This window comes from Onychostruthus taczanowskii, unplaced genomic scaffold, assembly GCF_017590055.1.
Source record: "Onychostruthus taczanowskii isolate IOZ18803 unplaced genomic scaffold, ASM1759005v1 scaffold44, whole genome shotgun sequence".
NCBI classification, from domain to species: domain Eukaryota; kingdom Metazoa; phylum Chordata; class Aves; order Passeriformes; family Passeridae; genus Onychostruthus; species Onychostruthus taczanowskii.
In genome coordinates this window covers 1,663,264-1,685,002 of record NW_024501903.1, presented here as the reverse complement: position 1 = coordinate 1,685,002, position 21,739 = coordinate 1,663,264, and the positions used below count along the sequence as shown (strand labels likewise).

The window sequence follows — 21,739 nt, the reverse complement described above, 5'->3', positions numbered from 1 at the left end:
GCAAAATCCTCCATGATGTGGCTGGCAGCTGGGCAGGGACACCATCCCCAGTCCCTGTTTGTGCCATTTTTGCCCTGGGTTTATCTTCTCCTGACACAAACAGAGGCAAAACTCACTGGGTTCAAGGCTGACGTGCCCTGCTCTCCCCTTGGAGAGGGTTTGTACAGCACTAGTTCCTTGCAGATATTTCCTTTGTGGACTCATAATCTCCAAGGCTGGACTTGCTGGGCCCCAGCAGATCCTTGCTTGCCTCTATTCCCAGTTTCTGGCAGATCTAGGACATTGACTGGAACACTGGGTGAGGATTTTGCGCTCAAAGTAAGCAGGTGAACTCTGAGCTGAAGATACTGAAGCCAGAGCAGCATCTGCCCAGCTGATCAGTCCTTTGCCAGGTGTCTGCAGAGCAAACTGATGCTGAATGCTTTGCATCTCTATATCCAGAAGAAAGCAAAACCTCAGGAATATTTTAGGGCAGAGAATAGAGATATTTGGGGTTTTCTTTTCTTGTTAGGAGGTAAGGCTATGGTAGTGCTTTCAATAAGCTTTTTTCATTTTTCAGGCTCTTACCTCCAATGAAAGAGCTTTTTTTGGGCTGATGAAGTTGCTCAACCCTGTGCCTTTATCTTCATATAACCCTTGGGGTCCATCCACACTGTGAGGATGCAGCAGCTGGAAGAATGGCAGCCTGAACAGGGATGATGGTGAAGACCCTTCAGAACTTATTTTTGGGGAGTTGCTGACCCTACTACTGTCTTCAAAGGCAGAGGAAAATGCTCTGGCTCTCTGTGATTTCCACTACTCCTTAAGCCTTCCAGGCCACCTCCATGCCATGCTTCCCCTTTTCTTGGACCTTCAGGACTTTGGTGTGGCCCCATGATGAAGCTGGGCTCCACACGCCCCAAATACGTAAGAAGAAAAATCCAGTGGATCAACTCAGGAGATTAAAGCTGCAGGGTACCTGGAAAAGCTGCTGCTTCCTAAATCTCATTAGTGCCACCAGTCTTCTAAATCTCACCATTTCCTGCCCTATTTATCAGATTTCCAGGAATTAGACCATAAAGCAACCCATTTTTCCAGAGGCTCCCACACAGCCCCATGCATTTTTGCTCCAGACAGCTAAATGTTAGCTGGAGAGCCACCAGCAACAGAACCAGCTGCTTCTACCTTCACGTCTTGTGGTTCCTGCATTTATTTAACTCCAATTCTCCCAATTCCACAGGAAGAGTGATGTTATTTTAGGACCAAGTGCTAAGGAAGGATTAGCAAGGCTGTTCCAAAGTGGAACTCCTCTATGCCTTCTGCTCGTCGCTAAGTTTCGGAGTGAACCAGGCTGTCACCTCTACAGCTCATCTTCTATTGGAAAGTTTCCCTTTGTAAAGTGAACTGCACAAAAAGTACTGGCCCATCCTTTCTGCCCATTCTTGCCCTCCTTGTTTCCAAGGGTAGTTTGCTGATTTTCCTTTTGAGGGACCCCCTGATCTGTCTTTAACAAGAAAAATTCCAATGTGAGAAACTACAGGGATGGAAAAACTGTACCAGTGGTGTTTCAGAGAGCCCTCCAGGGCTGGAGGGGATGTTTGTTTAGCTTCTGGTGCAGCGAAGAGCTCTTATGGAGCAGGAGGAGTTGCATGACGTTGCGCAGCTTCCTGTCCTGAGAAACTTTATTATGGGATTTTGCCTCTCTGAAAGCCCAGAGTGCACTGGAGGTTACAAAATCCAACCTGCTTTTGTTGTACAGACCTGTCCCCTCTCCCTCTTCAAAGGAAGTTATAAGTCTAATAGGATTTAGATATTAAAGCCCAAAACCATGCAAAAACCCAAGTAAAATAAGCAGTTTAGCATCCAGGGTTGCTCAGAAATCTGGTGCAGTGGATTCCTGCCTGGGGCTTACAGTTGTGAAAAATATTTTCATGGAGGAAGTTCAGGAGTTTTAATTCTGAGGGTCAGCAATGACACATCTTCCCCAGATCTCCTTTGGGATATTTCTGCAAACCCCATCCTTCTGACACTTAATTCTGCCAAGGCAGGATGGGAACACCAACCTCTCCTATTCTGGGTGGGCAAGGGATAAGTGAATCAATCCCAGGTTTGTCCCCAGGTCCTGGGTGTCTCCCAGAGCCATGCCACTAGCAGCTGCCTGCGTCCCATGGCGAGATTTTAATTTCTCCAGCCTTGGGGACTGCGTTTATTAAGCCTCTCATGGCCCCTCCTCCCGTGGGAGGGCCGGCTCCAGCAGCCTCTCTAATACCGGGTGTCACACAGCGGTGCCACCATTCGCGTCCCGGAGTGTCACAAGCAGGGGCCAGAGCATCCCAAGTGCAGCGGAAAGCAGAAATAACCCGTCCGTGCGCGTCGGGGTGCGGTGAGTTCCCTCCTACCTCCGAAGTCCCCGAGCTGCTCCTGCCTGCCGAGCTTCACCCCTGCCTCCTTTCCCCTGCTTGCCTTGGAAGTCAGCCCCGAGGTGGCGAGGTTTTTTCCACTTTTCTTTGTTATCTGTGGGTGTTTGGGTGTGTTGGCTGGGATGCGACAGCGGGCAATTGACACGGCTCTCGCCTGGGCTGAAGGGAAAACGAAGCCCGGAGAGCCGGAGAACAGGGAGAAAGGATAACAAAAGGGGAGGCAAGGCGGGCATTTGTGAGCAGGGGGCTTTCTGGTAGTTTGCTGGGGAGGAGAAAACGCTCCAGCAGTCCTGCTTCGCCCCGGTCCGTGCTGGATGGGTCGGCTGTGACCTGTTGAGCGGATAAACGGGAGCCGGGATGAGGCGTGAGCGGCGGCGGCTCCTGGGGTCGCTGTGGCTGGGCAGCGGTGGGAGGGAAACGGCGGCTGAGCGTTTGCAGTCCTTGGGATAAAGGGCTGTTTCCATAGTAAAAGGGAGAAAGGAGCCTCTCTCTTTCTTCCCCTGAGCTTGCCTAGCCTGTGAACGGGGAGCTTGACTCAGGAACAAATAACCCGTGAAAAGGTAACATCTGGGAACAGCTGTAAATAATCAGGACTTGGGTAGAAAGGCTGGAAGCAACACTCCAATCTGCCATCTGCCCTGATGCTGCAGCCACGCTGGGAGCTCTGATGGGCAACTGTTTGGAGAGCAGCTCGGTTTGCAGCTGAAACGGGATTTGACCCTGGCTTTAGGCTGCTGTTCTTGTCCGAATGCTTCCACATTATTTGTAGGCATAACCACAATTAGCAATGAAACAGGAATTTTCACTTTTATGAAAGAGTGAATTTTAATTCAGTATCAGGCACTGGGCAGATGTAAACCTGGGGACTGGCACTAGGACAACTTTAAGTTGCAAAGTGCAAACTTTGATTAGCTGGAGGTCCAGCCCATGGTGTACATCACCTTCTCTTCACTACTGCATCTTCTCTGGGAGTCCTGGCTCACAATGCAGCATCTCTCCTGATAAATTCTGAGAGATGATACCAGGTGGAAGGACAAGAGAGAACAGAAATGATTTCCAACAGATTTTTCCTTAAAGATTTTAAGCTGCATTTAACAACAAGAAAAGGCATAATATACCATAAGACCAGCTGGATTTTAATTAGAAATGGTTCTGAATGTGAAAGGAGACAAAGCTGTCACTTTATTACTTTACTATTGAATGTCTAAAAGTTGTGCAAGATTTTCAGGGCAATTTGAAATCCTTGCAAGAATACAAACACAAAGCTTGTTCTCATGACCAGTCCTGGGACTTCCTTATGCCGTGACATTGGACCAAGGAGGTGAGCAAATGTTGTCTTTATGTATCATTTCTGGTGATGGAAACACAGTTCTTTAAATTTAGTTGTGTCAGCTTCTTTGTGAGAATGCCTGCAGCTCACAATGTACCTCTGTGCAAGTTGTTACCATACAGCTCTGCTTAGTGTGATAAAGTATCAGCTAAAATAAAAGAGAAAGTTGCTGGGTTTTCTTTCTAGGAATTTTGGCCCTTTGACGGTATGACCTTCTTTTCTTTGCAAACCCAGAGTCTCTCCTTCAGACAAACCTTTCTGGCTGTGTGCAGACACTTTGAGAAGCTACCACTTACCAGCTGAGACCCACGTGCTCCAGTGTGGAGCAGATCCTGCCCATTGGCAAAGCCCCAGCTCGGTGGCTTTTCATGGGGGACAGCTCTGCAGTGGTCATTCCCTGCAACACCATGCACATGTGCAGCAACAGCCTGGCTTTGGTCCAAACCTGACTCCATGTCTGAGGATATCTCTTAGGAAGAGGTCTGTGCCTCATCCTGGAGTGGCCTGCTTTGTGTTGGCCTCTAGAACTGCCCCAAGAGACCTCTGTGGTGTGCAGAGTCCTGGGCTATGTTTTGGGTAAGCAGAGAGCAAAAATAGTTGGGATCTATTGAAAGGAAAGAGCTGGTGTGGGTAGAGCAGCTTGGAGACATGGCCTGTGATGCACCCTGGGCTTTGCCTTCGTGGCAGGATGAGCCCTGAGGGCACACAGGCTTGGCTCCACGCTGCACCCTCTGCTCCAGCTACAGACATGTGGTGCGAGGGAGCTGAGCAACCAGCTGCAGGTGCTCCTCTCTTCAGCATCTTGTCCTCATCCTGTTCTTCTTGAGCTGGACACTGCTCTCCCAGCAGCATTCAAGCAGAACTCACAGCTGGCTGTTTTCTGGTGGGTGAGGGCTTGGCATTTTATAAAATCCCAGTAAACAGAGGGTATCTTTGGTCATGTTCCCTGTTATTCTCCCCACCAGCAGGACATTGGCATTTGCTGTATTTCTTGATCTCTCTAGAAAAAGAGGAGGGAAGTAGAAAGAGTGACATTTCAGAGGCTTGAATAGTAAGATGTCCCTGCCCTTGGCAGAGGGTTGGAACCAGTTGATCTTGAAGGTCCTTTTCAACCGAAGCCATTCTGTGATACATTGATTTTATGAACATGCCTGTGTCCTGGTCTCATATTGATCCCTTTCTCCTGTCATTGTTTGCCTTGCCAGTCTTCTGGTGTCTCCAGGGAAGATGTTGTGTTAAGCATGATGCAGGCCTGCTGTCAGGGTCAGGATGGACTCTCCATGCTCATGGCCCAGGTCCTTTCTGGTGGCTGAGCAGTTGTAGCCTATGTGAGTGCACACAATGCTGTAGCAAGAGAAACCCTGTTCTGGGACTCATCCTTGCTGATCTGGTGCCAAGGGAAGCTCTTGGGGCCACCACAGTGTGCCAGGTCTTTTCTTTCATCGACACTTGCAAGGAAAGGTGGCAGGGTGAGGGGTTTGCTGTGGTGGTGGTGTGCAATAGCAGCAGGGAGCATGAGAATAGCAGCAGGCAGGGAAAGAGGGCAGGGCTGGGGGAATGAGTACATGCGTGAATGAGGCTGTGGCTGCTGCCTGGGGAGGCTGTTTTGACGTCAGCTCCAGTTTTGGGTGCAAGAAGAAGGAACCACATCTCTGCAAGCAGGGCAGGGATCAGGAGCAGCTCAAAGCATTGCTGTAGGCCTGCTGGAGTCTCAGGCTGGAGTCACTGCTTGTGCAGAAGTGCTTTAGAGTCACTCCCTGCTTTACTCTCCTGCTTCTTTTCCTCTGTTCTCCAATTTAACTGTGAGAAATTCCTTCTTTCTCCATCTTCCATCTGCTCCAGTTAGGCTGGAAGGCTCTGGAAGGTTTTGAGCCCCTGAGACACTTTCACAGCACAATGACAATTACAGGTCTGGTCCTCTCTGCTCCGGCAGCCCCGGCTGCCGCCACCAACCCAGCCTGGTCCTTTCGGCAGCTGCTCTTAATCGCTGACCTTACTTTGGAAGGTCTCCAGAGCTAGAGAAATAAAAGACACTTTAGAAAATGGGAAGGGGGGAATTGGCAAAAGCAGTTGCTTTCTAAAAGACTACTTACTTCTTAAGATGTACTTGCTACTGATTAACCTTTGCTCTGTGATTGCTTTAATTGATTCATGCCTCAAAGCCGTCAGAAAGGTTCTCTGGGGTCATGGTGCCTCTGTCCTGAGTGCTCTCCTTCCCTGCAAAGCTTTTAAGAAGTTTTTCATTGAGCACAACCCAATCCTTGCAAGAAATGCAGGTGAATGACGCCAACCCTTTTATCTTCTCCATCCCTCAGACTTGCCAGCCTTCATCTTAGTGTTTGCTGCTGTGACCTCTTCCTTCCCTCCCTGCTGCCAGTTGGCAACCTGTTACCAGCAGGCTGGGCTTGTTCTATATTCCTTTGCAATTCATGGTGAATGCTCTCTGGGGACACAGGGGAGTGAATTTTTGGCCCTTCTGTGAGAATGAGGCATTGTAGGGTTATTTACTACTGCCCTCAATCAGCCTGTTGGTGCCCACCTGTGGTTCCTGTGACTGCTTCATGTCACCCCACATACAGAATTTCTGTGGCTGTCCCTTTGCATGGCAACAGGATGACACCCCCCTGGCAGTTGTGGCCTTGTCCTTTCCATGCCAGGATGCAGAAGTTCCTTGAAGGAGAACTGGCAGGGCTTGCTGGGTTTAAGGGATGAATGCCCTCTCATTTTGGGCTGGGCTCATGCCCTGGCACTCTGGATGTGTGTGAGGCCATTCATCTGGTCTATTTAGACATCTGCCCTTGTTCTGGTGATCAGGGTGACCACTTAAACACAGAGGAGATGGAGAACAAGCTGATGAGGAGCAGCTGAGGGAGCTGGGAATGCTCAGCCTCAAGAAAAGGAGACTGAGGGAGCACCTTAATATTCTCTACAACCACCTGAAAGGAGGCTGTGGCCAGGTGGGCATCTGTCTCTTCTTCTAGGTAACACGATGAGAGAAAATGGCCTCAAGTTGCACCATGGGAGGTTTAGATTTGATTTAAGGAAAAATTTCTTCACTGAAAGGGTGCTCAAGCCTTGGAACAGATTGGCCAGGAAAGTCATGGAGTCACCTGGAAAAAAAGTGTACATGTGGCATTTGGGGACATGATTTAGTTGGTAGGCTTGACAGTGTTGGGATAATGGTTGGACTTGATGTCAGAGGGCTTTTTAATCCTAGTGATTCTATGATTTTTGTCAGTCCTCCAGAAAGACCAAAGGAAGAATGAAAACACCCGCCCCAAGCTCTCAGCTAAATAAATCACTTGTTTCCTCCAGGATGCTGGAATGTGGGTGCTGCTGAGTGCTGATCCAGCAGATCTGACTGTTCTGCGTGTCCTTGGCCCCGAGGAGTTCCATCAAGGCTCTGCCCTTGGGTTGTTTGTGCTAATCTTCTTGTTTTGCTAAGCAAACTCCATGTCTGACACCAGCAGATGGATGAAAATCAAATGAGCCATGCAATCCTCACCTGCCAATCTTGTGGCACTGTTGGCACAGCCCTGAACTGGGAAACTGAGGCTCTGGGTGATGGCTCCGCTGCATCCATAGTCAGAGGTTAGGTCAGAGGATTTGTGTGCCAGAATATTCTATTGCTCTGAAATGAGTTCAGAATTTTCTGAGTTGGCTTATGCAGAATTGTGGTAGTGTTTAATTAGCTAAAAGGCTTTTTCTCTAGGAACAGCAGCACCACGTCCTTATGGTGCAAAAGCTGGCTATCCCTCATGCATTTGGATACTGTCAATGACTGAATGGATAAACTTCTGTCTGGTGGCATGGAAAGCATCCTTTCCTCCCCTCCTTGCAGGGTGTTTTGCTCCAAGGCTTGAACTTCAACACCCACACTCTGGGGGAGGGCCAGCACTGGGGTCTTCAGCACAGTGGTTGTCCAGAGCCCCTGTCCTTTGTCCAGGCTGAACAGTGCTCTGCAGAGCTGCTGAGCAGAGGTATGCAATCTGGAAACCTCCTTTCTCCTCCCCTCTTGGCTCAGGGATGGTGTCCTTCCCTGGAGATGATGCTTGGGGTGGTGCACAGTCCTCGGTGGGGCAGTGGGGCTGGACAGGGTCCCCCACGCTGTGTCCCAGTCTCCTCGTCTCCACTTAATGGCAGGGCACAAAGAGCTGCTTAGGCATTCCCAGGAGCAGAGAGGGACCCAAGCCAGGGCATGCTGAAATGCACAAAGTAGGATTTATATCTTCAAAGAAATATTTCCCTCCTTTCTGAGCTCTTTCAAATTTTTTTTCCAAGGGATTTATTCCTCGTCCTCCTCCCGCCCAGGCAGGCTTTGAGGCGTGGAAGCACTTTTTGCCTCCCCACAGTGGCTTTTCAATGGAGGGAGAGTGACTTCTTAGAAAGCTGTGGGCCACCCAGCTTTCTGTGCCCACATGCTGCACGGGGCTAGCTGAGAACAGCTGCACACATTGCTGCTGGTGACACTGCCTGACCACAGGCACAGTGAGAACAAAACTCTTCCCTTCTGCTGTGGACCACGCTGAAGTGTGGGGAGCAGCATCTCACCCCAAACTGGTTATGCTGAGTCCGTGTTTTCAGGCTTGACCTGGGGAGGTATAACCTCAGCCATGCTCCTGATTCCCTCTTTGGGTGAGCAAAGTGACACCCAGACGTGGACAGCTCGCTGCTGCCATCTGGGACCAGCATCTGGCTGGGGATGGAAGGTCTCTGTGTGATCACAGATGGAAAGTGACTGTTCCTGATCCCTTTTGGGGCCAGTTTCTACTTCTGCTTACCTGTATTGCCAAGGGGCAGGGTGCTGGCTTTCCCAAAGGGCTCTGTCCTTTTGGGGTGGGAACCCAAGACTGAGATAAGAGGTGCTGTATAACCCAAGGTAACGGGTTATATATGAGGTATATGAAGGCTGATTCGGGTCAAAAACAGAGAAAAGACACTGCTGAGGTGTCTGGCACCAACAGAGCCAAAGATACCTGTCCATCATGCTCAGTTCTGCAGTGCTGGAAAAGTGCCCATGTACCCAAGAACACTTGGATCAGATTATGCGTGAGTCCAGCCAAAGACATGGCATTTGTAAAAAACTTTTCTCCACCTCTTCTTTTTCTTTCTTTCTCTTTTTTTCTTTTTTTTTTTTTTTTTTTTTTTTTTTTTTTTTTTTTTTTTTCTTTAAGCAACTATTCAGCTTTATTCAAAACACTCATTTTGCTCCTAGCAGGCAAGAGAGAAAATCTATTGTAGCACTTTGAGACCCTTTTACAAACATGATGATTTCCCCTTGCCTGTTTCCATGTGAAGCTGAAAGCATTTGTATAAAACCCATTGTAAATGCTCTGAGACTTGGCCAGTCATTTCCTGGGCACACATTTGTTAATGTAGCCTGCAAAGTGCTTTGAAAATAAAGAAAAACAGCTGTAATTTCTAATGATGATAAGTATGATTAAGGATTAAGGATTCTGCAAGTAGTTGTGAATAATGAGCCGTCACTGGGCACCGGACATTGGGGACAAACATACTCCAAACACAGAATCATAAAATGGTTTTGGTTGAAGAGAAATTTAAGATCATTTCATTCCAAACCCTCTGCCATGGGCAGGGACACCTTCTACTACATCAGGTTGCTCAGAGCCCCATCCAGCCTGGCACTGGACACTTCCAGGGATGGAGCAACCACAGCTTCTCTGAGAAACATGTACCAGTGTCTCACCACCCTCACAGTGAAGAATTTCTTCCTAATTTCTAATGTAAACCTACCCTCTTTCAGTTTAAAGTTAGTAACTGCCCCAACTCTCTCAGTTTGTCTTCACAGGAGATGTGCTGCTGTCCTCTGATCGTGTGAGACTCTTGAGAGAGGTATCTTGAGGAAATGGACTCTAAGCAGTTCTGGGGAAGGGATTTGGACAGCCTGAGCTGACCCTCGGCCCCGGCCGCCTTGTGAAAAAATATGTTTCAACTTTACAGCTTTATTTTCTATGGTGATCAGTCTGGAATAAAACCAGGGATTAAGATGCCTTTTGTATACTAAATTCTCATGTTGGGTTTTGTTTCAAGGGGTGAATAGATCTCACCTTGAAGTGAGGCTTGTTTCACCATGTAGGAGTATGCTTAGAAATTTGGGGCTCCAGCAGCATTTCCAAACCTGTTTCACTCATTCTTAGCCATGGGGGCTCCTCATGGGCTTTTCAAATTGACCCCAGAAGATCAGTTGGTTGCCTGAGAAGATCTTGCCTTAAAGCATGTACCCACAGCTGAGGCACTTGTGGCTGAGCAGGGCACACCACCCATTCCAGCACAGCTCCTGCTGGATGTCCTCTGTGATGGGGTAAGACCCTGTGTATAGATACAGGATTTTGGCAGTATTTATTTGAAATGGGCTTGTTTGTTTTTGTCTGTTTAAAATGTGGTGGGATGTTCCAAAAGGTAGGGCATGAACCTTGGTGGAAACTTCCCCATGTCTTTGAAAGCCACAGCCACTGCCTGTTAGAGGTGTACTACAACAAATGGAATGGAGAAGCGTTGTCCCTGCAGTTGCAGGAGCTGTAATTCCTTGTTAACCCCTTCTACATCCACATCTGTTGGTTGTTTCCCATGTTAAGCCCTGTTGCTTCTTTCTGCTAATGGCTGTGTTCTTCCACCTCAGAAGCCAACAGATAAGCAATGCACGAGACATGCCTTGCACGTGTTTGTCCCAGGCTATTGCACTCCCTGGGATCCCAGGCCAGGGCTTATCAAGCAACTGCTGAAGGTCGTACTGATAAATTATAATTATCATCTGTCAGGGAGAGGATATAGATGATATTCTTTATCATAGGGTGGTTATGACTATTTTTATTTGATTTGATTTTTTTTTTCATTTCCTGGGTTACATCTCATTAATTTCCTGAAAAAGAACTGAAGGCAGATGATAGTCAAATAAAAGGGATCTTAGACTGTGATCCAGAGCCTTGGGCAGACTATAGGGTAGAAATGCAGGTTTAAGGGATGCTCTTTGTTGGCCTTTCTGGCTAGTGGCAAGATCTGTGTGCGGGTCATGGTGATGGTGATCAACCAGCAGCTTGCCAGGAGGTTTTACTCCTTTGCTTCTCTTGGTGTGATGCTGTGAAAGAATCCCAGAGGAAAGGCCAGGAAGTGATGCCCTAAAGACTGGTGGCAGGAATCTCCAGGCTAAGGAGCTGCAGATGCTGGAGAGGCTCAGTTCAGGTTCAAGGAATCTCCTAGTCCTGGCATGGGGTTCACTTTCTCTCCAAACCCCTTGGAAACAGTGGAACAGGCAGAGTGGGCATCACTCCTTTCTGCTGTTTTTTGCTTAGGAGAAGCTGGCCATGCTCAGAGGCCAAGCAATGACCATCTCCGTGTCCCTCATGTGACTCCTGTTGCCCATGTAATTTTTTTCGCCCAATTCACTTCTTGCAGCGCACTGGGAAATGTATTTTTAAGATCTGGAAAGAGCCTGCAACCGCAGATTCATGGAATCAAAATGGGTCGTGATGGAAGGGACCTCAGTGGATCATCTAGTCCAACGTCACGACTCAAGTAGCCTCACCCTGAACCACATTGCACAGGTGGTTCTTGAGTATCTCCAGTGGGAGACTCCACAACCTCTCTGGGCAACATGTTCCTGCACAGTACAGAAGTTCTTCCTCCTGCTCAGGTGGAGCTTCCTGTACACCAGTTTCTCGAGAGGAGCCTGGCTCCATCGTCTTGTCACCCTCCCCGCAGACACTTAGGGGTGAGGTCCCCTCTTGATTGTCTCATCTGGAGGCATCTGTGGCCTCTGCTGCCAGTGCTGGAGCGCCTCAGCGCCCTCCCTCTGCCAGCTGCTGGGAGAGCCGCTGGGATAACCACAGGGACAACCACTGGAACAGCTGCTGGGATAACTGCTGGGACAACTACTGGGAGAACTGTTGGGAAAACTGCTGGGACAACTACTGGGAGAATCGCTGGGACAACCACTGGGAGAACCGCTGAGATAACTACTGGGACAGCTGCTGGGACAACTGCTGGGAGAACCGCTGGGACAATTGGTGGGATAACCACTGGGTGAACCGCTGGGAGAACCGCTGGGACAATTGGTGGGACAGCAGCTGGGACGGCGGCTGGGACAACTGCTGGGAGAACCGCAGGGATAACCGCTGGGACAGCCGCTGAGAGAACCGCTGGGACGGCCGCTGGGATAACCGGTGAGACAACCGCTGAGAGAACAGCTGGAACAACCGCTGGGACAGCCGCTGAGAGAACAGCTGGGACAACCGCTGGGACAGCCGCTGAGAGAACCGCTGGGACAACCGCTGGGACAGCCGCTGAGAGAACAGCTGGGACAACCGCTGGGACAGCCGCTACCCGCCAGAGACCCCCGCGCCACTCCCGCGCCACCCCCGCGCCAGCCCCGCTCGCCGGCCCCGCCGCTCGCGCTCCCGGGTCGGTTCGAAACCGCCGCGGCGCTCCCGGCTCCGCCCGCTCCTGGCCCGCTCCGCCGCCGTGAGCCTCCCGGCGCTGCGGGTGCTCTGCGCTCCTGGGTGTTCCTCCTTGGACGGCCTGAGCTGACCCTGGGCCCCGGCCGCCGCTGCTGCCGCCCCGCCGACAGCGCCTTACAGCCCCGGCGTTGTTAGGTACGGGGCGGGGGACACTCGGTGCCGGGGAAAGGAAAGAAATGCTCAGGAGGCCCCAAGGGAAAAAGCTACAGGGCAATGCCAGATTTGGCTGCCGTACCTTTGCCTCTTGGAAGATGGAAGCTCCAGCCCCAGTGCCCAAAAAGACACAAGATTTTAATCCTTGTTTAAGCGCTGGCCTCTGAAGCAGGTTCCTCTTTTCAGTGCTTTCAGCATTCAGTGTGGCTGAACATATTTCCTGATTTTTCTTTCCTTCTCTTTCCTCTCTCATCCCCCCAGGCTATTTCCCATGCTTTTCCTCACTCTCTGCCAAGCAGTGGGAAAGCAGCAGCTCTGTCTGACTGCCTGTGATTATGGGGACTCTTATCTGCAAGCAAAGTCTCTGTTTGACATAGAAAAAACCTGAAGTCCCTGGGGTTTATGGAGCAGAAAAACATATGTTACTGCTTTCATGCCTTACTTGTTAAGGAGTCCTAAACTTTGCCATCCTACTGATGCGTGTTTACCTGCTTGCTCTCTACTCCCATGGCTTTTCCAGTGAATGGATGCAAGTTTGCTGTTTCCCTTCTCTATCCATTTAACTTTGCTTGGTAAAGATGGGCAGGAATTGCAGACGATCTCTGAATTTTAAGAGAACCGTACTTCAAATCTAGATGCAAGGACTGTGAAGCTTCTTGCTAAGTCCTGCCAAGGACTGAACTGTTTTTTTGGCTTCTGCATCTGTCATTTGTTTTGGTGTTGTTTGCCCCTTAGGTGGTTGTTGGGCCCAGTTACTGGGATATTATCTTTCTTGGGATCAGATGCTTGTGAATTCAAATGTATCAGTGTTTGATGTGGTCTGAGGCACTGAAGATTCAGCCAGATCTTGGGAGTTATAATGTTTTTACAGCTTCTAATTGCCTTGTCCCAGCTGTGGCAGCAGACTGGCAATTGGTTGCCATGGATGAAACCGTGGGACAGAGGGTCATGCAGAACCTAGAAGGTGGCTGATTGGTAAGGAGGGAGCTTGTGTTAAATGGAACACAATTACTTGAGAAGATGGAGATGAACCTGAGGGCAGAGACCAGGGAAAATATGCAGAGGTAAAAGGGGAGAGTGATGCGTGTTTGGAAGGACACATATAAAGAGAACAATGGAATGCCTGAAGATGTGAGTACATTTTAACTGAGAAGCACCCTTCTGACTGTCCTTGTGTCTGTCTCTGTTTTCCTCATTCTCATGTGAGACCTGGCACATCTAAGAAGGATTTTTCCTCGACTTGTTCTAGGAGTTGCCACTGGACTGTTTGCTGATACCAGCAACAGCGCAGAGTAAATGCATTGCAATACATGGATCTTGCAGAGCTGTAGAGGGAGATGGGCTCTTCTTAGGAGTCACTGCCTTTAGAGTGAGCAGCCTCAAATTTGGTGAGCTGTCCTTGGTCTTCCCTCTCCCTGTCAATTCTTTCCTTTGCATCTCCATGCAAGCATCACCTTTTTTTCTAGTGTCTCAAGTATGCCTTGTGCTTCATTCCTCAGCAGAGACCCAGCAGTTCCTGAAGCTGTGGGCAGAGCTGCTCAAAGGCTCCCATTTGCCAGGTGAGCCCTGTATGCCCAGAGGGAGCAGAAGCCCTGGATCAAATATGGTCTGGGAATTGACAGGATGGTTTCTGCTTTGGACAAGAGCTCACCGATATTTCTTCTTAAGATCTAATCTCAACCTACCTCCTTTCAGTCTGAAGCCATTCCCTCTTGTCAAAAGTCCCTCTCCAGCTCAATAGTAACCCCTTTAGGTACTGGAAGGTGCTACAGGGTCTCCATTTATGTGTCCATTTACCTGAGTGGATTTATGCTAGAGACCATCTGTCCTCTACTTGACAAGATAAAATGTCAGTCCGAGGTTATTGCCTTTGTAGAATTCTTTGGCCCTTTGCAGGCTTCAAAGGAGCAGCTGAGTCAGATCACTCTGTCTGTCGGGGGCTGGGAGAGGAGGGAAAAGGTCTCTGGAAAGAAAAAAGGGAAAGGATAGGAAAAGAGGGATGGATGGATGCCAGCAGAAGCTAGAGTTTAAAGCAGGGGACAAGTTATGTTTTTCAGTCTCTTGATACTGAAAGGTGTTATTGCCATAGTGATACTGCTTGGGCAGCAGGGTCAGTGGGGATTCAGGGGATGCCAGAGAGAAAGGCATCTTTTTTTGCTCTTCTTTGGCCAGCCTGATGTTCTTGGGAGAACTGGAGGCTGGTGGAGGTGGTTGTGGACAGCAGGTTGTGTTTGTCTCTCCCTCGTTCCCCAGGCTCTGCTGCAATGAGCTGTCCCTTTCCCAATAACACATGGGCTTGGAAAGGTGACTTCATTGGAAAGACTAAGGCAGGCGGCAATGAAATTCTTAATTATAGTGGTGTCATAAGTACTCTGAGATGAAGCTCTAATATTGCCCAAAGAAGTTTTGGATGCCACATTCCTGGACGTGTTCAAGGGCAGAGTGGATTGGACTCTGAGCAACCTGGGCTAGTGGAATGATCTTTAAAATTCTTTCCAATCCAGACAATTCTGTCACTGTGTGAAGAAACTGAAAACACCTTTCTCTTTCTGCTGGGGGTGAGTCTAGGGTAAATTATTTAAGTATTCGGAAGCTCAGGGCCAGATGATGTTTGATACATGAGAGAAACTGGATACTGCAGGTATCAAGTAGCCTGTGCTGTGGGTGAACAGGTGTAGCCTGGACAGACTGTGGCTACTGTGTGCCAAAACCCATGGGAATTGCCACAGAAATCCCAAATAGCAGGTGACTGTGCACTGCATACAAGGATACTCTCAGGAGGAGGAAACTTGACCTACAAGGGAAGACTAGAAAAGCTGGGATAATTGAGGCCAGAGAAGGTTTAAGGGAAGACATCCATATGTGAGTACTTGTAATACCTAACAGAGGAAGAGTTTAAGTTGCTCACTGTATCCATGATAAACAAGGCATGAAATAATGCCCTTAACTGTAATAGAGGGGACAAGACACTGGGAAAAAACCTGCCAGCTTTTAATTATAAAGCAAGTTAGGACCTATTCAGCTTGTCTTGAGAGATGGTGGGATCTCCATCACGACAGTTTCATGTGGGGTAAACTAACACCTAGATTTAACGCCTGGCATGCTGCTGTAGCCAGACAGATGATGTGGGCAGTGTTCCAGGTTCTCCATAATCAGTTTTCCTGTCAAGTCCTGTGTGCTCATAGACAAATATTGATGTGTGATCCTTGTACCCACACACGGGAATGTGAGTAACCAAATGACAGCAAACAACCTTTGACAGTAAAACTTATGGGTTTGGTCCAGGGTCCTGAATTCCTATTGCTGAAGGACAAGGGCTGAGCAAGAATGGATGCTGTACTTTGGTGATACAGGAACTCATATTTTGGGGGATCCTTTCAGGAGGTAACAAATATTGCAGTCCCATGGCATTTGACAACCTTCTGGTAAGAGCTCTGAAGGGTCATATGTTCAAAATAAATTCAAAAGCTGTGGCTGTTACTTGGTAATTGCTGGGTTTATGCCAGGTGTGCTTTAGGCCAGCTGATGAAACCAGCCAGATCAGATGTCATCTGCGCCACATCCCCCCAGCGGTGCTCTGGAATTCTAGAGCAGGATCACCACCTTGCCACATGAGATTGGCATCAATTTTTTACTAAGGGTGGCTTGCTGGTGCCAGGATCTGACACTGCTGAGCTTCTAGGGATGGCTTGACCCCACCAGATCCAAGTGTGTGTTGTTCCCTATGACTGTCCTGAAGGGACAGACACATCTGTGTCAGGAAGGCATTCAGGGCATGACATTCTCAGTGCTGCATAATAATTATTGGTCCAAACGGAACCCCCTTTTTGTTTTCTTTCCGTCCTCTTTCCTTGTACTCCAGCTGCCAATAGGCTGGGCATTTGGAAAGAGTACGAGGGGAGTGTCTTTTATCTTTTAACTTGTGTCTGATGTCTCTGCTTTGTTTGTGCTTTCTGCAAACGGGTCAGTTATTTGGATGTGTCATTCTGCAAGGATTTATGCACTGATTTTTCCAAAGTCACACTGGGATCTGAGTTATTTCCAGACCCTTTACACGTCTATGTTTCATCCATATGTATAGTGCAGCAAACTGTTTATTCTTCTTCTTAAATCGTTGTTATTACATCTGAAAAACCAGGGAAATCTTGAGTCTTAAGCTGGGATTTTGCAGCAGGTGTTCCAGGATTTGAACATGGTTGATGTGGACTCAATGATGTGATGGCACTTTTAACACTACAGAAAAAAAATCTTTGACTAATTCGACTCCAAAGAAGAGCTGTATAATGGGGCTTCTTTACATGCCCACACAAAACTGTTTTCCTAAATCCTTCCTTGAAGTCTTCGTAGTGCCCTGCTGGGTGAACCACTCTTCACCTAGCACTAGTCCCTGTGCTGTTTGCTTCACTGTAACTACAGTGGTTGCAATTTACCACAAAGTTCTTTGTTTTTAATAAAGATTATGAAGAGATCTCCCACATGTGCATCCTTGCAGTTGGTCTTTCTACACTTGAAAATCTGTTCCAAGTAAAGTTGTTTCAGCCAGGTAATAACTATTTCTTAAGGGATCAGTCTCTGCAGTGTTGCAGTTTTGCCAGGATAAAAGAGCTGTGTACCTGGGGGGGTTTAGTGCCTTTTTACATGAGCTAGTTAAACTGATAGCATGTTTTAAACAGGTCACAGTGATGGTGAATAATTCCCATAGCTAATCCTATTTTCAGGTTCATATGACATAATTTGAAATGTGCTTAAGTTTATGAATTCATTTCCCAGAACCTCCTGTATAGGCAAAAGGAGGCAGAGATAGACCATCAAAGGTGACTCAGAGCACCTAAGTTACAACCAGCGGCACCACTGACTGCTAAGAGGATTTGCAGTGACCGTCCTTCTCAGCTGACCATCTCACTTTGGTATATAAAATTAGTTGGGATGTCCTCAGCATCACTTCCTGCTGGTCTCGGCATCTGCTTGGGAAAGCTTTCTCTCCTTTCTCAAATACGGAAAGCTTGCCCAACAGTCTCCCCATTAAACTTGTGTTCTTGTTTCAGGAGGAAGATGAGATAAAGCCACTCAGATGGAGGCCAGTGCCACTACCCTCAAGAGGCTGAAGTTTGGGAAGCTGAAGGTGGTCCGTCGGAGCCTGCTGCAGAGGTACGAGCAGCAGCCCTTCATCTCCTGCCTGGCTGGTTTCTACAGCTGCCGCTGGAAGCGGTACCAGCGCGAAAGGACCGAGCCTGGGAAATGCTGCTGCAACATGGTAAGTGAGCTCCAAGTCAGCACAGACTTGGATTTCTTTACTGGGGCAGGGAAGTCTGAGCAGACAAGGGATTGATGACATGGAATCCCAGCCCAATATCGTTTGGAGTCCAGTGGGATCTGTTGGACTGTTTAGATTTTGGTCTAAATGCTTGATGAATTGCTGCTTCTGTGGCAGGCTCAATTTGTCTGTGCCACCACACAGCTAATAAATGTGGACTTTGCACCAACCTCTCCTGGCCAGTGAAACACCTCAAAGCCATAGAATCAAATTAAAGAAGTAACATTAAGGTTGGGTGGGCAGTAAGAATTGCAAAGAAGGTTGCTCCACAGTGCAATTTCCTCTCATGTGAAGCAGTTAAAATCCCATTCATTTGGGAAGTAATGAGTTTTCCATGAGAGTGAGCAGTACAGAGTATGCTTTTGAGGACATTTTCCTGGTTACAAGGGATAGGATGGGAATTCCCCTCCATATTTACTTCAGTTAGAGTTCCAACACCAAGCTACATATGTTTAGGGACAGCCTGAAAGTACCTGCCATTTGCTTTGATTGCTCTGAGCTGGCTGTAGCTCTGACTGCTTGTCCTTCCTCTCCCTCTCCAGCGGGAATGCATGTTTTTCCCATTGCTCGTTGCAGCTTTCTGCTTTTCTCTGGTCTTTCTGTACACGTGGGGTGAAGGTAAAAATGACTACAACAGCTTTGACTGGTAAGTACCATCTTTTCCTCCTCTCCCACCCCTTTGGCCAGTCACTAGGATGACTGGAATGGGATGAACACCCTCTGGAGCAGCTCTGGTGCAACAGGGCACTTTAGTCATGAAGCAAAGATTTGGCACCTTAAACTCTTGGTTACAGTATACAAACTGAATGTCCAGTGACTCTGGAGGTGCTGAGACTTGCTCTTTGCTTGGGTACAATTTTTAGGTGTAAGTGTGAATTTAAGAGAAAGGGGAGAATCATCGTCACAAAAGTTGTGAATGGAAGGGACTAAATAATCTTTCCTTCTCTGAGTCTTTCTTTTCCTCCTTCCCTTTCTCCACCACTCCATGTGAAGAAATATAGTGGCTGGAATCAGAGGCATTGCACCCGCTGTCTCACTGAAAGAGAACTCCATGTTCCCAAATTCAAAAGTAAGAAATAATCATCAGGGATTTATTCATATCTTTTCCTTCTGTACTACATAGGCAACAGTTATGCAAATCTGGCCCCTAAAATTAAATTAAAGCTGCTCAAATACTATGGGAAGGAAAGGTATAATAGTGTGTTTTAGTCTGATGGTTAATGCAATCAGGGTTTTTGGGAAGGAGGCTCCTAATCACTTTTGCATGTTACAGCGTAGGCTACTCCTCTGCCTTTCTTTGTTTCATTGCTTAGAAAATTTCAGAATTTCAAGGAAGGCGGCTGTTGGTCCTCTCTAGTCCACATGCTAACCAAAAACATTCTTACAGTATTTCATTTGTTTATTTTTAGGTATAACTATGGGAACCTGGGCTACTGGTTTCTCTGGTCTCTTCTTATCCTGATTGTGGCTGCAGTCTTGTTCACATACATCTCACTGTTACTGGTAAGTAATGCTCCTTGTAAGCTGACCTTCATTTGTAGTCCTGAAGGGTGGACATAGGGGTGGCTTTAATGTGTCAGACCAAAGCTCAGTCTAGTCCTCCATATGATCCTTAGACAGTGAAAGTCGGGAGATGATCTGGAACACAATGGGTATTTACAGTACTTTCTCCCTGTATCTACCTGCAAATGACCAGTTTCAGCTCAGGAGTCTCTGAGCCAGGTGTCATTTCTTTCAATGATTTCCCTTTGATAAATGCATATAATTCCTCCTTGAACCCAAGGAAAGCTGATCCAGCAGTGTCTGGATTTAGATTTAGGGGGAACTAAAAATTGTTGCTTTGGCAGCAGGGAAATCTGGGGCTCTGAGCCTTGTGGTGGTGGTGATACGTCATCACGGCTGAGTTATGCTTCTAATCCTGGATAGAAAGGTCTGCGAGAGGAAGGAGAAGAGAATGTTTTCACTTGACTGACTCTGCTTTGATGGAGGATTTTCTCCAGGTAGAGGCTATAGATGCGATCACAAAACACTGCTGAAGTTTATGCTGAAAGAGGTTCCTGAAATCTTCACTTTTCCAAATCTTGTGAAATTTTCTGATATGATGTCTGTTTTAGTTAGGGAAACATACCAACCCCAAAATTTTCCTAAAATTTCTACTTAATTATCCTTTTTCTCTGTTCTTTCCCTCATAAGAAAGCTCTCAAATAAAGACAGATTTGCACCTGTTTTTCCACCTTCTTCATCCAGATCTATAGGCCAAGAATTCACTTTGACTCCAGGCACTAGAGTTCACATCAGTCCTATGCCTGCTCTGACTTTCATTTGGAAATGCCAGGTGCTCAAGGTGAGGTTATGGCTTTGTCTCACCTCTGTGACCAAGACAACCAGCTTTTATCATCCATTCCTGCTGTTCTTACCCATTCTCTGATGTGTCATCATACAATCAGTCTGTGAATTGCTCATGACAGGGAACCTCTTTTGGCTTTGTCCATGCAGTACCTAACAAAATTGGTTTCTGGGGTCCTTTTTTCTTGATGAAGTACAAATAAATAGAATTTTTATTCTAGTGCTAGCCATAAAAACCCCATAGTGACAAGTAGGACAGGTTCTTGTTCATGCCCACAGCGATCAAGAGTATTGAAAGAGATGTGGATTGACTGAGCTCTGAAAGGGACTAACAACAATAATTAATTAAAAGGATTTTGCAGCACCATGGTGGCTCCAGGGCTCATGGACTATTATTCAGCAAAGCCTACCTGGCTTTCCCAGGGGGCATGGAGTAATGTGGGTAGTTTGTGGTTGCAATACTACTTTGGGCAACTCAGAGCTTTGCCAGAGATGCCCATATGACATGGATACATCTGAGATGGTGCTCAGGCTATGGATTTGGAGTCAACCTCAGGATCAGACTAACTCACCATAGCCCATGCTAGAAACTGGCTTTACAGAATTTCCTGGGGTTAAAGAGGCTGAAGACCCCTGGGGCTGATGTGTCAGCTTGGTCATGCTCCGTCTGGATCCAAATGTCAGCCAGTGTCCAAGCAGTGGACTTTCTTTGAGCATTTTCAGGTTTTTGTCACTATAAATATGGCGACTACAAGCTATCAGAGCAGGTGATGGGCAAAGTAAAGCCAGAAAGGAAGATGGAGGATATGAGGTGAAATTGGTGTCCTACACAGTTTCCTTCAGTCCTGGTCTTACTCTTTATTATGTAGCTGCATCATCCTCTTCCTCTCAAGCCTCTCAGTTCTGTCTAATGAGGCTAACAACATTTGCCTTCCTCAGAAGGGTGAGCATGGATAAAGAATGCAAGTAGTCTGGATGGTATCAGACAACAGGAGAAACACTTCAGAGGTTTCTCTGCTCTGGGAACAGCCCCTGCCAGGAAGGCCCATTTTCTTCTTGCTTTTATGAAGCTGTTAGGTGACCCAACCAAAGTTATTGGGTGTTTCTGAGGACACTTGTCCTGCCTGACAGCCTCAACATGCCAACATGTCCTTTGTAGCAAGACTGCTGCATGCATCCATGCTGGGAAGTGGGTGCTGGGGATGTGAGGCTGCTACTTAAATGTTACTAGGTCTTGAGGGAAAGCAGGGCAAGGAAAGATATCACTGCCACCACTTATGCTCCTGCTATCTCAAAACATGAAGGGTATTGTAGCAACCATGGCTAACAAAGCTCATCCTAGCAGGGCTCTTTCAGATGAGGACTCTAGGAATCTAGAACTCTCCAGGAATCCACCCCTCCACCAATGTTTGCATAGCTTCCCTTTCACTGAAGGCTTTGATGGACCACCCAGGAAAACTCTGGGAGCATCAGGGCTGGTAAGAGTAACTCAGCCCTTCCACATCTAAATAAGTCATTCAGCTTGGGAACTATAATATAGGTGTGTGGTTCTAATACATTTCAGACAACTGATGGCCAAATAGGTTTCTGCCATGATTAATTACATCCCAAGTTCTGGTTGAACCGTGTTGGATGGAGAGTACCTTCACCTAGGTGATGTTTTCTGGTGGTGTTTTGCATGAACAGCCCATCGCATCAGAAAACTGAACACCCTGATGCCCTT

The 21,739-nt window shown here is 47.6% G+C and overlaps 1 protein-coding gene across 1 annotated transcript in view; it reads left to right on the top strand.

Moving 5' to 3' along the window:
* The window catches only part of GDPD4 (glycerophosphodiester phosphodiesterase domain containing 4), a 42,237-nt gene that overhangs the window by 2,621 nt on the left and 17,877 nt on the right, over positions 1–21,739 (top strand). Inside the window, exons 2-4 of the mRNA XM_041414159.1 lie at positions 17,402–17,610; positions 18,213–18,316; positions 19,080–19,173. Of these exons, the coding sequence (XP_041270093.1) occupies positions 17,428–17,610; positions 18,213–18,316; positions 19,080–19,173 (381 nt within the window). The 5' untranslated portion in view covers positions 17,402–17,427. The remainder of the gene's footprint in view (positions 1–17,401; positions 17,611–18,212; positions 18,317–19,079; positions 19,174–21,739) is intronic.